Source organism: Solanum stenotomum, chromosome 9, assembly GCF_019186545.1.
Source record: "Solanum stenotomum isolate F172 chromosome 9, ASM1918654v1, whole genome shotgun sequence".
NCBI lineage: Eukaryota > Viridiplantae > Streptophyta > Magnoliopsida > Solanales > Solanaceae > Solanum > Solanum stenotomum.
In genome coordinates this window covers 27,203,498-27,221,731 of record NC_064290.1, presented here as the reverse complement: position 1 = coordinate 27,221,731, position 18,234 = coordinate 27,203,498, and the positions used below count along the sequence as shown (strand labels likewise).

Sequence of the window (18,234 nt, the reverse complement as noted above, 5' to 3'; positions counted from 1 at the left end):
AAAATACTTAAATATGGTTTACGCCATCTATGATATATATATATATATATATATATATTATTATTATTATTATTATTATTATTATTATTATTATTATTATTAAAAGTGGGAAGATCCAAAGCCCAAAATTGAATTACCATTTTACCCTTACATTTAAACAAATTGTTATAAAATATTTAACTAATTAAGTATTAAATAGTAAAAAATTGCTGCCCTAATATTATAAATATTGAATTACATATCCTTCAAAAAGTTGCCTTCTTTATCATATATATAAAATTATAAAAACAAACGTTGGACTCAATTAGCTATTACTATAATAAAAAAGTCGTTTCTCAGGTTAAAGCAAGATTGCAGATGAAACCAAGCGATTATACATTAGTCAACATCTTTCAATTGAAATTAAAAGCAAGATTTTAAATAGTTGCATTGAACAATTTAGTAAATAACTCATTTAAATTGGTACATGAATCAAATTCACATTAATAATCAATTTTTTTTCCCCTAAAAATCAAGAGAATTTGAATAGTTTGATTTCTTCATTAAATAAATTTGATATGGACTAAAATCATTGAACTAATTTAATGCAAATTATTTTTATCCACTAAAAGTCCATTCTAGCGACTACTATAAAATGCCTAGCATGATCTTCGTGTAAATGAGAAATTATCTTGGAAAAAATTAATCATGCTCATCAGTTTGGATGTGTAATAATTTTCTTTGTTTTTATCCTCTCTTCCTTTTCCAGCCTAAATATTTTATATTTTATGTCCTTTTTTGGGGATATGTTATTTAGCCTAAAATAGATATATAGGTTTACTTAACATGAATTATTCTTCTGAAGGCAATACCTTGATATAATTTCTTATGATTTGATACTTTCTTATGATTTTATTTTCCTATTGGAATGTCTTGTATTGTACATGAAGAAATCAGACATATACATGCTTAGTGAACTTATGTTATTATTCTATTTTACTATTTTTTAAGGTTCTGCTTTATTTCTTAAATTATTGATGAAATTCGTAATGAAAGATTAATCAGCTAATTTGATATACTTATTTGGATCTTGATAGAGTGTTCTACTTTATTATAATTACTTTTTCAAGATTATTTCTGATTAGAGAGAGGAATAACAAAATTATAAAAATCAATTATGACTTTTTTAAGGGGAAAAAATAGAATTTGCATAACCTAAAATAAAATGAGCCATCGAAATGGAGATAGAGGAATAGGATCATTTTGAAGTGTATTTTTAGTTTATATGTATAATCTATTGACCTTATTAGTCTATTATTTATATGTGTTGAAATATTCATTCCTCCATTTATATTATTTAGGAGAAATTTTACGGAAAAAAGAATCATATTAATAGTATTATTTTTTTCGCTTCATACATACACTTCTCTAAGGTTAAAAATAAGATTTATATGTGTGATATAATAGTAAAAAGAAATTGACATAAAAATTATAAGTATTTAAATAGTCCAAATTAGAATGTCTGTTTTTGCCTTAAAGATATTATTTATGAGAATGTGATAAATTCCTCTACCTAATTATTGAATGTTAATTATTACTCACACCCATACTTTTTTAATATCGAATAGTTCAATATTTTGTACATATTATAATTGCATATACCAAGGTTATTGATGTGACGCAATTAACTAATTTATAAGATTTAAATTAATGAAAAAAAGATACTATTTCAGACTTAGAATAAAATTCTTGAAATATCTAAAAATGAAAAATAACCATAACTTTTGTATACTTTAATTATATTTTAGAACTCCAAATGATTTCCAAAATTATTTATGTAGTGAAAAATTAGTCTATTTTACATCATAAACTTTTTAATGTCAACTTATGAGCTACACCTGTAACGCATGTGTCCAGAACTAGTAAGTAAAAAATGAACGGAAAGAGTATAAAGTTAGAAGTAACTATTTCTAAAAATAAAAAAGGTCAAAAATACCCTTACTTTGACAAAAATGTCCTCAGTACTAGTTTATCCTATTTTGGGAGACGAAACCGTCCACACTAAAATTTGGTGAAACTTACTAATTGAGAATCTTCCATAATTGCAGAGCAATACAATCGTTCATTTCTCAAATTTCTGCTATCCAAAAATGGAATCTGAGCAAGATGAAAGCACCCATCAAAACCCAAAACGGAGCAAAGCCATTAACCATTCGCAATTTTCATCAACTTCAATGCAAGATTCAACCTCTACAATCCCTAATTTGCCTGAAGAACTTATCACTGAAATCCTCAAAAGGGTTTTAGTGAAATTCCTCTTTTGTTTAGGTATGTTTCGAAGTCTTGCCTTAGTTTAATCTCTAGCTTTGATTATATAAATACTCATTTTAGTTTATTTGTTAATAACAAGGAATCCAATTATATATATATATATATATATATCTATCACATTGATTGAAACAAAGTGCTTTTGTAGACATGTAGATTAATGCTTTTGAGAATTTATCGGTATGAGTTAATTTTCATTGAATCCAATGTCACTATAGACTTTAGGGGAATTTACAAAGAGTGTTAATTGTCGCTAAAAATACATATTTAGTAGCAATTAAGCTATTGTCGTTAATTGATTGCCGTTAAAGATCATTTTGGCACGCCTCGAGCCTACACCCTGGACGTGGTCGACACTCGAGAATCAATACTGGTCCCAAACGAACCCGTGACCTGGCTGACTATGACACATATGACTCAATAGAATACGCAGAAGCTTTAATAAATGATAATTTAAAATATTTAACGAAATTTTAAAACATCTAAAAATATTTAATATAAACCGTAAGTGTTTAATAAAACATCTGAAAAAGTACTTGAAATTGTTTAACTCTTCCTGTCCATGAAGACTCTACTATCTAAAGATTGGTGTCGGGAAAAGACCCATGACACCTCAAAATCCTACTACTCTAGAGCAATAAAAATGGAGTCTTCGGAAAGTGGGGAGGTCTCACCAGAAGCTAACGAGTAGATGAAGTGATCTCAATGGAATGCCTGTTAATGATCCTAAATAACTGAATATGCATCATAAAAAGATGTAGGTCGAATGACTACATTGAATGTACGAGTATGTAATATGGCTGAATAAAACGATAACTTAATTGATGATTGAATATATATAAAGTAAAACAATATATGAACAAGTACTGAAAAACCATTTATACTTTACAATAACATTACAATAACATAGGCAATAAAAGCAATATGAGAATAGAAAACTTTACTCAATGGGGAGTTTCTCTAATGGACAATCATCACTATGAGTCTAGTGGCGATACAACGTTTTGCCCACGTTAAAAGGGTCATTCTTTAGTTTGTGGGGGTATAGAATGCTAACTTATGGATCCATCCAATAAGCCTCCTTGAGGCAGTGAGGAGTCATCTGAAAAGTCAGTGCAATTCTATCATACATTGGCTACATAGTTTTATGGGACTTCAAGTTAAAACTAGATTCTTACCCAATTTGGTGTTCAATACTACTCCCAAAATAAATCATATCAATTATGCTCAACCACCCTTTACAAAGAAAGGGATAGTTCTCTACTTTATTTTCACTTTTCTTTACTAAATTACTTTTTCAGAAGAAAATCAATTATGCTCTTTCTCTTTATCAAGTACCAAATAGTACATATGAAACCATTTGATTCTTTCTTTAGTAAGTCTTTCTGAAATATTCAGTTAAAACGTATGCTCATGTACTTACATTTCAAGTCTGAAATCAATGTGTAAGAAATCTCATATAATAGCCTTTATAAACATGAATTTTATAAGCAATTAGGGTTCATGTAATACAAAGCATAAACAACAATTTATAATTCAATATGCATAATAAAAATTAAAATCTCAACAATTAATGAATTTGGAACTCAGAATAAGAAATACAACTGAATTCAGATTTCAAGAAATCTTTGAATAGAACTCTAAACATAACGTTTCACTGTCTGAATTGAGATGTAGAGCAGGAGGACGAACTAGTCAATCACTATGAGTAGTCTTACATACTTGATTATGAAGCTATTAGACCGAAAACTTTGATAGAGACTTGTTTTTTCTTGAGCCTGAGGAAGAACATTAGTTTTCTTGGAGGAAATCTTTGGTCTAGGAATCTTGAAGCTTGATCTTGAGAAAGGAAACTCTTTTATGGAGTTTCTAGATTGGAAGAACTTGGGAAAACCTTGGGTGGAAGACTTCTCTTTGTATTTTGAATTTTTTACTTTAAAAGTTTTAGAGTTCTTGATGGAGAAGAGGAAACCTAGGTGAGTTTTGAGAGAATTTCAAGATACTTGAATGTTTAGATTGATGATTTTGAGAGGAAAACTAGTTAGTTGAATGATATACTCAGCTAAAACACCCAAAACGACTTACAATAGGGCAAAAAAGCTTGGGAAAGGACCAAAGTAACCCTGGAACACGTGCATGAAATTTCTGAAAAAGAAAAACGCTCTACGGTCAATGGAACATTCCACCATCTGTAGTTCCAGGCGTAGAACATCGACTGCCTGACAGGGCTTCACTAAAATGGGCATAACTTTTTACTCCGAACTCGAAATGAGGCCAACTTGGTGGCATTAGAAAGATGACTCACACAAATTTAATTTGATAGATCATATGCCACCTAATTGATTATATGCTGAGAGATAAGATCGTTTGAAGTTAGTCTAAGTATAATCTTATATCAAAAGTTAATTTGAAACTTCTAACTCAACTTTGTGCTGGGAGATTCTTGTGACCGTAATTCATATCCAAATATATTCTCATACTAATGAATTGACCTTAACTCCTAAGAACAATTTAAAAATAACTCGATACGATCTTATACACAAATGAAGAATGGTTTGGGTCTTAGCTTAAGTTTTTTTTGGGGTGTTACACATTTTTTGTGTAGTGTGTAGGATATATTTAAACAAAAACTTTGTGATTCCATGTATAAAAATGGCTCTAGATCCATTGGTGTTTGAAAGAAAACAAATGAAGGAAAATAACAATGGAATGAAAATTGAAGAATAAAATTTTATTGCACTAGAGAACATTATATTATTGACTAACATAACAAAAGATATGTATTTAAAGACTAAAACCTAACCGAGAAATAGATAACTATGTCCTATATTTCAACTTCATCAACTAGTGGCATACCCACATATAGCTTAGGGTGGTCAGTTAGACACTACTTGTCGAAAAATTATACTATATATATAGAAAAATGTAAGAAGTATATCAATCAAAAATATTTTTCATACGTATATATTAAATCATGGATACCTTTAATGTAATTTCAGATTTTGCCCTTGAATTTATACATTTATTTATTCAACTGCTTACCAAACAATAGAGATCAACTCCTAAATACTATGAATAACTCTATATATGTTGGTTGGATTCTTCAAAAATGTTGACATGTGTTTGTCAGATACTCCAAAAGTAATGTATTTTCGAAAATCTAACATAGGTGCGGCAATAATTTTGGAGAGTCCGAGCAACATAGAGTCTAACTTAATAAAACTACAAGAAAAGATTCAACATACATAAACGAAATTCCAAAGTCTTCAATCTTGAACCTCATATGTATAGCTCTTTAGCTTGTGTAGTATTGCGTTGAAAGCCAATTTGACAAGCTTGAAGAGTGTTCGTATCAACTCTATGATGCTCCTGATTAAACTATAAGAGGGTAGGCCATGTTAATTGGCATCACCACCTTACTTTTGTCTGAACAAAGAAAGAAAGCAAGTGATTTCCTAGGATTCTTGTTGTTTATCCCTACTCTCTGCAAACAACTTTGGTATCTACCATTCGATAGCACTCGCAAAAGGAAAAAAAACCAAATATGTTATAACCCCACATGATCAATTATGTGAAGAACATCATATTCATATTGTATGTCCTAAGCACGATCATGATGTATATCATTGTACGTCGTCATGTAAAAAGATCATGTATTATTTTTCACATAAATATGTATTGTTTGTCTAATTTTCTCTGTTTATATGATTTGTATATAGTACATTAGTTTATTATATAGTTCTCATGTGTTAATTCGCTTACCATGATTGTGTCCCCTATGTTAACCACAAAAGAATGGAAATTTGGACTGATGGAGTACCATTCATTGTCCACAAAAACATGAAGTCTGCTAACACAATCTTGATGAAGAACGGTTAATGATGTTGGATCGTACCTATTACTAAGGTGAGCTCTTGTTTCTAGAATGGAGGATAGTGTTTGAGTCTCATTATGCATTTATTGTCTTCGATTTTTTTTTATAGTGGCTCTTCCATATGCCTAGGCTCATCCCTAAGAATTCCATGATACTAAGAGAAAGTGTGCTCATGGAATTGCAATATTCTTGATAAACATTCATGTGTAGTTAAACGGAACAAAGGTTAGTTCATTTCCATAATAAAAAAATTAGAAAAATAGATACTTCTTTTTTTTAATTTGTTTGTCTAGTTTTGATTTGACATGAAGTTTAAGAAAGTAAAGAAAAACTTCGAAACCTGTGGTATTAGATGAATATATGTAAAATGTACCAAAATATCATTTAATTTTTTTTTTCTTAAACATGTGATGCCAAAAAAAGGAAAATATATGTTTTTGAAACTTACCAAAAAGAAAAGTACGACAAACAAATTGAATAGAGGAGTATTAAGGTAGTCAATTTTCCTTATTTAAGATTGTTAAAACTTTCACCCAATGTCCTTTAGAAATACTGTTCAACTATGTGAGATGAGTCTTCTTTAGTAGAATATTGAAAAGAGAGTGTCTCTTTCCAAGGCAACTTTGATGAAAACCTTTATATGAAGACCTATAAGAAGATATCATAATATGAATAATTTTTTGAATCTTATTTTCAAGCATATTGAATCAAAATATTAATCATACGTGATTTTTCTTATTTGAAAAGGGTTTAATTTGGACCAAATCAAATTAGGCAACATAATAAATATATATTTAATAATTTTACTTTTAAGTAGTTTTTACAAATAATGACAAATATGAGACAAATGGTAAATATATAAGGTATTCTGAGCCAAAAGATTAATGCAAGGGTATTTTGGGGCCGAAGGGTGGATGAAGAGTAGTTTTTTTTACAAACTCAAATAGTTGAAGGATATTTTTAACCCTTTTCCATACTACCAATAAACTAATAAAAATAAACGAAATGAGTATACCAGTTTCTTACAAAAATGAATACTTAGACACGGACGATAGCACAATTGTGATTAGTTGATAGTGACATTTAATGATTTCTTTTTTCGTACGTATTTACATAACAGACAATGGCGCCATAGAGTCGTCTAGTCATAAGAAGGAAAATCTTCAAGGTGAGAATTCTAAGCGACATAAAAGGATGTGTCAGGAAATTCTCTTAAAAAATGAAAAGACCAAGGTCTTTTTAAAAAGGATGTTGTCCAAAGAGAAGAAAGATACAAAGCTACTCCAGGAAAATATAAAGAAGTATCGGTAAGACTGTGAAAATTGGGAAAGTGGGTAGCATAAATTTGAGATGGAAGAAAGAATGTTCGACGTTGGTTTGGAAGTTATGCCACTACAGTAGAAGCTGCTTTGGCTTATGACAATACAACCATTGAGATAAGAGGTGCTAATGCTTGGACAAACATTCTTGAGCCACCACCGAAGGAAATCAACCCCATCAAGACCATACCACCACTAAGAAAGTGTGGATTTTTCCTTTTGTCTTCCTTAGTGGTAATGTATTAATTGGGTTGATTTCCTTCACTGGTGGCTCAAGAATGTTTTTCAAAGCATTAGCATTTCTTATTTCAATGGCTTCCTTGTCATAAGCCAAAGCAACTTCTACAACAGTGTCAAAACATCCTAACAAACATTGAGCAATCTTTCTTCCATCTAAAATTTCTTCTACCCACTTACCCCATTTTCACAGTCTAACTCCCCTGTACATCTCTATATTGTCTTGGAGTAGCTTTGTATCTTTGTTCTCTTTGGAGGACATCTGCTTTGAAAAGACCCTGGTCTTTCCATTTTCTATGAGAATTTCCTTACAAATCCTGTTATGTCACTCAAAATTCTCGCCTTGGATATTTCCCTCCTCATCATTAGACAAGTCTGTGACATCATTGTCTGTTATGTAAATATGTACGACACGAGGCATGACAACAAAAATAGTTGAAGGATATTTTCGACCCTTCTCCATAATACCAATAAACGAATAGAAATAAACGAAATGAGTATACCATTTTCTTGCAAAAAATGAATACTTAGACATGGACGGTAGCACAATTGTACTTGATTAGTTGATAGTGACATTTAATGATTTCTTTTTTCGTACGTATTTACATAACGGACAATGGTGCCACAGAGTCGTCTAGTGATGAGAAGGAAAATCTTCAAGGTGAGAATTCTAAGCGACTTAAAAGGATGTGTATGGAAACTCTCATAGAAAATGAAAAGACCAAGGTCTTTTTAAAAAGGATGTTGTCCAAAGAGAAGAAAGATACAAAGCTGCTCCAAGAAAATATAAATAAGTATAGCAGAGTAAGACTGTGCAAATTGGGAAAGTGGGTAGCATAAATTTGAGATGGAAGAAAGAATGTTCGATGTTGGTTCAGAAGTTATGCCACTACAGTAGAAGCTGCTTTGGCTAATGACAATATAACCATTGAGATAAGAGGTGTTAATGCTTGGACAAACATTCTTGAGCCACCACCGAAGGAAATCAACCCCATCAAGACCATACCACCACTAAGAAAGTATAGATTTTCCTTTTGTCTTCCTTAGTGGTGGTAATGTATTAATGGGGTTGATTTCCTCCACTGGTGGCTCAAGAATGTTTTTCAAAGCATTAGCATTTCTTATTTCAATGGCTTCCTTGTCATAAGCCAAACTAACTTCAGTGTCAAAACATCCTAACAAACATTGAGCAATCTTTCTTCCATCTAAAATTTCTTCTACCCACTTACCCCATTTTCACAGTCTAACTCCCCTGTACATCTCTATATTGTCTTGGAGTAGCTTTGTATCTTTGTTCTCTTTGGAGGACATCTGCTTTGAAAAGACCCTGGTCTTTCCATTTTCTATGAGAATTTCCTTACAAATCCTGTTATGTCACTCAAAATTCTCGCCTTGGATATTTCCCTCCTCATCATTAGACAAGTCTGTGACATCATTGTCTGTTATGTAAATATGTACGACACGAGGCATGACAACAAAAATAGTTGAAGGATATTTTCGACCCTTCTCCATAATACCAATAAACGAATAGAAATAAACGAAATGAGTATACCATTTTCTTGCAAAAAATGAATACTTAGACATGGACGGTAGCACAATTGTACTTGATTAGTTGATAGTGACATTTAATGATTTCTTTTTTCGTACGTATTTACATAACGGACAATGGTGCCACAGAGTCGTCTAGTGATGAGAAGGAAAATCTTCAAGGTGAGAATTCTAAGCGACTTAAAAGGATGTGTATGGAAACTCTCATAGAAAATGAAAAGACCAAGGTCTTTTTAAAAAGGATGTTGTCCAAAGAGAAGAAAGATACAAAGCTGCTCCAAGAAAATATAAATAAGTATAGCAGAGTAAGACTGTGCAAATTGGGAAAGTGGGTAGCATAAATTTGAGATGGAAGAAAGAATGTTCGATGTTGGTTCAGAAGTTATGCCACTACAGTAGAAGCTGCTTTGGCTAATGACAATATAACCATTGAGATAAGAGGTGTTAATGCTTGGACAAACATTCTTGAGCCACCACCGAAGGAAATCAACCCCATCAAGACCATACCACCACTAAGAAAGTATAGATTTTCCTTTTGTCTTCCTTAGTGGTGGTAATGTATTAATGGGGTTGATTTCCTCCACTGGTGGCTCAAGAATGTTTTTCAAAGCATTAGCATTTCTTATTTCAATGGCTTCCTTGTCATAAGCCAAACTAACTTCAGTGTCAAAACATCCTAACAAACATTAAACAATCTTTCTTCCATCTAAAATTTCTTCTACCCACTTATCCCATTTTCATAGTCTAACTCCCCTGTACTTCTCTACATTTTCTTGGAGTAGCTTTGTATCTTTGTTTTCTCTGGAGGACATCTGCTTTGAAAAGACCCTGGTCTTTCCATCTTCTATGAGAATTTCCTTACAAATCTTGTTATGTCCCTCAGACTTCTCGCCTTGGATATTTCCCTCATCATCATTAGATGAGCTTGTGACATCGTTGTTCGTTATGTAAATATGTACGACACGAGGCATGCCAACAAGAATAGTTGAAGGATATTTTCGACCCTTCTCCATAACACCAATAAACTAATAGAAATAAACGAAATGAGTATACCCTTTTCTTGCAAAAAATGAATACTTAGATACGGATGGTAGAACAATTGTACTTAATTAGTTGATAGTACCATTTAGTGATTTTTTTTCCGTACGTATTTACATAACGAACAATGGCGCCACAGAGTCGTCTAGTGATGAGAAGGAAAATCTTTAAGGTGAGAATTCTTAGCGATAAAAAAGGATGTGTAAGGAAATTCTCATAGAATATGAAAAGACCAGGGTCTTTTTAAAAAGGTTGTCCAAAGAGAAGAAAGATACAAAGCTACTACAAGAAAATATAAAGAAGTACAGTGGAGTAAGATTGTGAAAATTGGGAAAGTGGGTAGCAGAAATTTGAGATGGAAAAAGAATGTTCGACGTTGGTTCAGAAGTTATGCCACTACAGTAGAAGCTGCTTTGGCTTATGACAATACAACCATTGAGATAAGAGGTGCTAATGCTTGGACAAACATTCTTGAGCCACCACCGAAGGATATCAACCCCATCAAGACCATTCCACCACTAAAATAGTATGGATTTTCCTTTTGTCTTCCTTAGTGGTGGTAATGTATTAATGGGGTTGATTTCCTTCACTAGTGGCTCAAGAATGTTTTTCAAAACAGTAGCATTTCTTATTTCAATGGCTTCCTTGTCATAAGCCAAAGCAACTTCTACAACAGTGTCAAAACATCCTAACAAACATTGAACAATCTTTCTTCCATCTAAAATTTCTTCTACCCACTTACCCCATTTTCACAGTCTAACTCCCATGTACTTCTCTATATTTTCTTGGAGTGGCTTTGTATCTTTGTTCTCTTTGGAGGACATCTGCTTTGAAAAGACCTTGGTCTTTCCATTTTTTATGAGAATTTCCTTACAAATCCTGTTATGTCACTCATACTTCTCGCCTTGGATATTTCCCTCCCCATCATTAGATGTGCCTGTGATATCATTATCCGTTATGTAAATATGTACGACACGAGGCATGACAACAAGACTTTCCACCACCTAGTCAGTGGATTTTTTGACTCTCGCAATTTTTGAGGAGTTTTTATACTGCCTCATTTTTTCGTGAAACTCATCTTTGGAGGCCGTTGTTTCATGAAAGCGAAGAAACAAAAACCCAAAAAATACGCTATATTCATGATAAGAAATTCTTTATTTTTGTACTCTCTTTGTTTCAATTTTCTTGTCATATTTTTACATAGCACAAAATCTAAGAAATTAAACAATTAAAATTGAAACTGCCAATTCTATAATCCCATATCTTATGGAAAAAAGGAAATTAAAAAATTCTCACATTCTCAATTATGTGGCAATTTTTTTAACTAGTAAAATTACCCGCGCTTCACGCTGGAATTAATATCACAAAATTTATAAAATAATACTCAAAACCTATCAGGCATTAAAACCAAAATACTATATTATCTTACATACAAGATTACGTAGTAACAAACATTAATCATGTAAAGGAAAATGAAAATGATTACATCTTATCATTTAGCCTTAATAACATAAGCATAAATTCTAAATTAATTATTATAAAAATACATACCAGAATCTGTAACACAATCAATAGTGTCAGTGAGAGGACTTTTCATAAAAGTTGCAACTTTTCATGAAAGGGAAGGCTAAATTTGTAAATAAATAAATTAAAAGGGAATTCTGATTTGTGATGGCGCCACATAGGCGGGCCTAAGGTTCTCTTATATATATATATATATATATATATATATATATGATTTTGAGAGTCCAATGAGTATAGACCCTAACTTTTTCTTACCCATTCTGAATATTTTGAATTATAAATAATTGTGACTTCTAGTACTATCACAATTATAAAATTTGACTCTCGAAGTTAGAATTATGTCATATAAATTAAAATACATACAATATTAAAGAACATGTGTCCACAATAAACATGCTTTGTTATCAAGGGTTGGTCATACTTTTATGGCAGTTGTTCAGAATTCCTTGGAAGAAAATGAGCTATCTTGGTTTTTTACAATTTTTTTAAATGATGTTCTTTTCCTATTTCTTACGTGTAAAGATGAATATATTTTATCAAAAATTCATTAAACCTAAAGAAATTTGTGTTGAGCTAGAAAATCATTTTTCGCTAAATTTTGTATCCACTATGTTGCAGAATTTACATGAAATGAGATCTCTAGCCTTTTTCACAATTTGAGTGGAAGAAAATTACCTTTTTAAGATTTACGATTCATAAAAATAAAAATGTTTTATATGAAAAAACTAAAACTCTCTTAATTATAGAAAGACTATAAAACTAATAACGAAAAGTATTAGAAAATCATTTCTTCTAAACACACTTAAAACTCTAGATTTGTTTTTGTAATGTAACTACTGTAGAGTATCCAATAGAAAATTTCCACAAATTAATGAGGTCATAAGACCATATCAACGAATTTCTTATAGTTCAAAAGATAAAATTCCCAAAAGCAAAAAGATATAAAGCAGTAGAATCTACACCTATATAAATTCTAAATGGTGCTTGTAGAAGCGCACACACACAAAAGAATGAGATATCTTATCTTCTTACAATTTTAGTAGAAGAAAATATCCTTTTTACAATTTTTATGTATAAAAATTAAGATCTCTTATAAAAAGGACATATAGAAGCACAAAGAAACTCAGATGTCACACATATATTACTTTTCATAAATGTTACCTGTGGCCTAAAAATAATAAAGAAGTTAAAAATGGAACATACCTTGAAAAGAAACTCATGAACTCTTAGACAAACCAATAATTATAAACTTTCGTCTTGATTTTGAATCTTTTGAATTTCAATGGTAATTTAAATAAATCAAACGAAGGGTGTTAATTAGGTCGGATCAACCAAAAATCAACCCGAACTGTAATAGCCCATATTAAACCAGCCCAAGAACAATACGCTATCCATTGGAGGCACGATTTTCTAGGGAATCTAATTTAAAAAATTAGATCTTTGTTAATATTTTGATCGTTGTTGGTCCAGCTAACAACTAAAAATAATATATATATATATATATATAGATACTCTCATCAGCTTCAATTGTCGTAGCAACACTACCCCAAGTAAGATCATCATCCTCATATACTAGTTCATCTTCTTGATCTTCGGGGCATCCAACTAACCAATATATATATTCCAAAAAACCTTCCACATTAATCTATAAGTACACCCTCTCTTATTCGTACTTTTCCACAGTATTCTCTCAATCTGTCTACTCATTTAACTTTCAAGAATTCAATATTTACTTTCAAACATTTCAAGTTTCTCATCTCTAGTTCTCCATTCTAAATTATCAATTCTTTAATTAGATATTAATTGTCACAAAGTGCTAGCTAGATTATTATTACAATATCACTTAGTAGTTACTTTATTACTTATTACTATTAGTTATTAATTTAATTTTTCTCTTAAACCTCTAATAATATTATTATGCCAATCTTTCATGACCCGATTTCTCTGGTCATGATTGCATGTACTACACCAAATCAATAGGTAAGCCTAACCCTCAACCTTGAGCCATAAGAAATATATTACCACAGGGAAGATAGCTAACAAGAAGCGGAAGCTAATAACAATGAGAAGAAAGAGAGATCAAAGGAAATATTACAAACCGTCCCCAAGAACTTGCATCTGTAAGTAATCGAGCGTCTAATCAAAATAAGTGTACAAAGCTTTTAAATATACAATACACGTACATGTTGTCTCTTAATACAACATAAATTCTAATCTAGCCAAAAAAGGATGGAAATTGGTAACTCCAAACACTACGAGTTCACCCTAGTCTACAAACTCCAAGCTATTGCACACGACTCCATATCAATGACAAGAACCCAAACTATGATTTGAGGGAGAAGAAGTGTAATATGATCACCAAAAATAGTACTCAGTACACATCGATCGGCTGAGCTCCAAAGATAACACAAGTATAAACTACAACTAAGAAGTAAAGCATAGCACAAATAATCAAACATGAGATAATAAGATAGACAAGAAATAAGATATAGAAATAGGATACCAGGAATAAGGAACCAAGTCAAGAACGTATCTGGAACACAAGCTAGCAACCTACTCACAGGAACCTAAGATACAAGAGTTAGCTACACAAAACCTAACTCACAACCTATCAACTATCAGATACATCATGGACGAGAGGAGAATATAATCAAACAATAAACTAAAAAATAACCCATAAGCCTGCTAGGTACATACAACAAACATAACCCAACTAGTCTACATAAACCGTAGGGTGCAATCAACAAACAAGTATACTTGTGATAGGCAATGCATATGAATGTAGGGTATGCAGTAGGACCATCTGTAACCATCAGTAACCAAGTGTATACACCCACATCCTTACCGTGTGGGTGAGGTAGGACCCATGCAACTACCTGAGTTGTTACTATGGTACTCACAGTTAGGGGGGCCCATATAGGGCATGGGACGTCCGTGTAAAATACATGGGCCTGAATCCAGGTCTTACAACAAATAAACTCCGTAGAGGATAAAAGTAGACCTTGAATCTGCGAATAGTCAAAATCAACTCCGTAGAGGAAAATGAGTAGCTTGAACCATGTAGAAAAGGGCGTAGACATGCTGATGAGTCAAGTAAAATCGTAGCACATCTCAGATGCCTCTTAAGTTTAAAGTAGAAAAAGAGCATGTCCTTGACGCCTCATAAGTCTTAAAATTAGAAAATCAAATGATCCAGGTTGTACGATTCATGTTAAAACCAGTTTAGAATAAAAACCAAGTGAAAACAGTCTTTCTCTATGAATGATAAAGATGCACTAATGCATAAATCAAGATCATACCATAAAACACATGAGAATGAACAACCAATACAAGCATGCCACCACCAACTTTTAATTAAGGCACTCACATTCAGATAAATATAAGTCGAACAAAACCATACTACCAAGGCGAAGAGTACTACCCTAGTATCCATATAGTCCTTGAATACGGCCTCAGTCCTAACAATATAATAGACTATCAATAACTTAAACAAGCCTACCACTACACAACAAACGAACGAATCAAGAAAAGCTTATGAATCTACAAATAGGGATAAAAACTCAACGAACGACGCCTTACCCCAATTATACAACTTAAGTCTATGATTGAGAACAACTAGTGCCAACCTATGGCTACAACGAGCCTCCAATGTCTTAAGAACCAACACCAGATTAACAACCCAATACGAGCCCAACAAGGATAATACACATGACAATCCTACAAGGGCGATAATAAACAATCGAAGGCATCTAAAACTCAACGCTAGCCAAAGGCCACATGTATCACTATTAACAAGGATAAACATGACGATCAATATCAAAAGCAAGGCTACAAGCTTAAACTAAGGATCCTGCCACCGACAATAAGCCCAACGCTCTTTTGGGAAATAAGAAAAGGTAGAATAACATAAGAAGGGCTAATACTTGGTAATTACAATACTAATTCACATGCAATTCATACTAAAGATTTATCTAAAAAGCCCAATCAAGAAAGTAGACCGTACCTCGAAGTCGATCATGGGCTCTCCAAATCCACCGCATAAGAGCTAACGTCTTCCAAAATGCCTTCGAACACCTCAACTTTACCAAATTATAGATCAAACATCAATACAAACATTTAGTAACCAAATTTGCAATAATTGGAGACAAACCCAAAATTGAGTGAAAACCAAATTGTGGAACCTGCATTGGGAATCTAAAAATTCACTCTGTCAAAAGGTACTAAATAGCTCAATGAACTTGTGCCTCGAAAATAGACATAATCTAACCTCAGAAATATGCTAAAACACCTGATGTACTAAACTTAACATTAAAGGTCAAAAAGCAAGATTAAGTAGTACTTTGAGAAGGGGGTAATCACCTTGAAATGACGACTTACAAGCTTCCCTAATCACTCCAACTCATAGCCATACAAAAACACTAACAAACGCAACTGAGATTACCTCTAATGGAGCTCTATAACTCAAAAAATCACGTTTTTAAAATGGGGAAGACGTGTGAAAATTGGGATTTAAATAGCAGAAATGTGGTCGCTAAAATTCATTTCTGGTTGCTACCAGCCTAATTTCCTGTCGCTAAAAGTCTGTACCAGCAACACTAGGTTATGCTATTTTTCAAAGTCTTTGAACGGAATCACCAGATTAAGTTGGAAACCTAAGAAAATAAACCGGATATATCACCGTATTAAATTTGGCATTTCAGACTTAACAGAGCCATCAAAAATTTAATCCAAGGTGGTCTCGATGAAAAGTGGATCCCACACTCAAGATTCATTTTTAACCAAAATTCACAAAGGGGCTCGGGATGTGACTGGAAGTCTCAAGATCTGCATGTAGGGTCATCTTGACCAAACTCAATATTCTTGAGCTAACTGTGCTAACATAATTTTCATCCCATCACGTTTACCAAGAATATTGACTGAAGTCAAACTTTGACTTAAGCTTCAATGTTAAAACGTCTAACAACACAAACTTGCACCAGAAGCCTCATGGACAAAACCAATAATGACTCTAGCCTACAATGACACTTTCGAAGCTGATGAAACTTTCAGAATTGCATTCCTAGGTTTTCTTCCTAAAATTTTGACCCAAGTCAACCATTCAAGTTTTAACGGCTCCAAAATAGGAAAGCTTGAACAAAACACAAATTAATGACCCGACCACCGAACTGTTAGTCCCAACAAGTCATAAATGACTTAGGGTCATTACATGAAAAGTATAAATGTTATAATATCTTAAAATGGATGAAGGGATCTCGAAGTTCATTACACAATTTTACTTATATAACTAAGGGAAAAGGCATAAATTCCCCTCCTAAACTTGTTTCATAAAGTCAGTTACACACTTAAACTATTGTGACGACCCATTGCACACCTTTACTATTTAAAAGTGAATTAAATACTACCTTGAGATGAGTTACACCACTCTCACAATACATGTTGTATTACACTTACTACCACAACAACATTACGTTAGTGCCACATCTTAAATTATAATTTTTTAAATTCAGTTTATTTTGGTTTCTTTGTTAACTCTATTTTAAAGTAATTAATCCATAATTAATCATTTAAATTCTGTAGTAATTATACCTTCTTCATCACTAAATCTCGCCCATTTTATCTCTAATCTCACCAGAAAAATCATGCATATGAACTTATATAACAAGTTTTCAATCAAGCCCCACCAAAAATATTCATGATTTTGGATCTAATGATATTTGAATGGGAAGTAAATGAAGAAAATCAAGACTGAAAAAGCTATTCTTTGAGGTTGTGATAAAAAATAAAGAATGAAGAAGAGGAGGATAAGGACGGGTGTGAAGGTTTGAAGAAGAAGAGATGGGGGAGTCTAAGGAGGATTTTAATTTTTAATTTTTTTGTAACTTGAATGTAACACCCCGGATTCAAGCAAGGGCAAAGTATCCATTTTTTAGAACTTCCTGGTGCCATCCACGCATGCCAACCACGACCCATGGGTTGGACCACGGACCATAGGTGGGTCCATGGATTGGTCACCCACAAGCTATCCAGAGGCCTATGAAGCACGGCTTGACCAATAGACCGTTAGTGAAACCACGGTCCATGGTCTAGGGTCCCTAGACCATGACCCCAAAAGTTGGGTTTCTGATGGCCAACAACACCATGACGGACCGTTGGTCAGACCATGGTCTGTCGACTAGTGGCCATAGGTCGTGGGTCGGTAGTTAATATTAGGGGTAGTTGGTTCTTTTCCTAATTATTTGATATTGATACTACGTCAGTTTACCTATGTCTAAGACCCCTATATAAGCGAATTTAACCCCCCAAATTAGTTCATTCAAGTCATTCTCTCAAATTTCTAAAAGAAGAACAAAGTCATCTCTACAAATATTTCTTTCTCTAGAACTCGAA

The 18,234-nt window shown here is 32.6% G+C and overlaps 1 protein-coding gene and 1 pseudogene across 1 annotated transcript; one reads left to right on the top strand and one right to left on the bottom strand.

The window, feature by feature from the left end:
• Positions 1 to 5,586: 5,586 nt before the first annotated feature.
• Positions 5,587 to 10,298, bottom strand: LOC125877414 (gibberellin 20 oxidase 2-like; annotated as a pseudogene).
• Positions 10,299 to 10,450: 152 nt separating this feature from the next.
• Positions 10,451 to 10,850, top strand: LOC125877413 (ethylene-responsive transcription factor CRF6-like). The gene is made up of 2 exons (XM_049558711.1): positions 10,451 to 10,495; positions 10,575 to 10,850. Exons 1-2 carry the CDS (start codon positions 10,451 to 10,453, stop codon positions 10,848 to 10,850), a joined length of 321 nt encoding a protein of 106 aa, XP_049414668.1.
• The last annotated feature ends 7,384 nt before the right edge of the window (positions 10,851 to 18,234 follow it).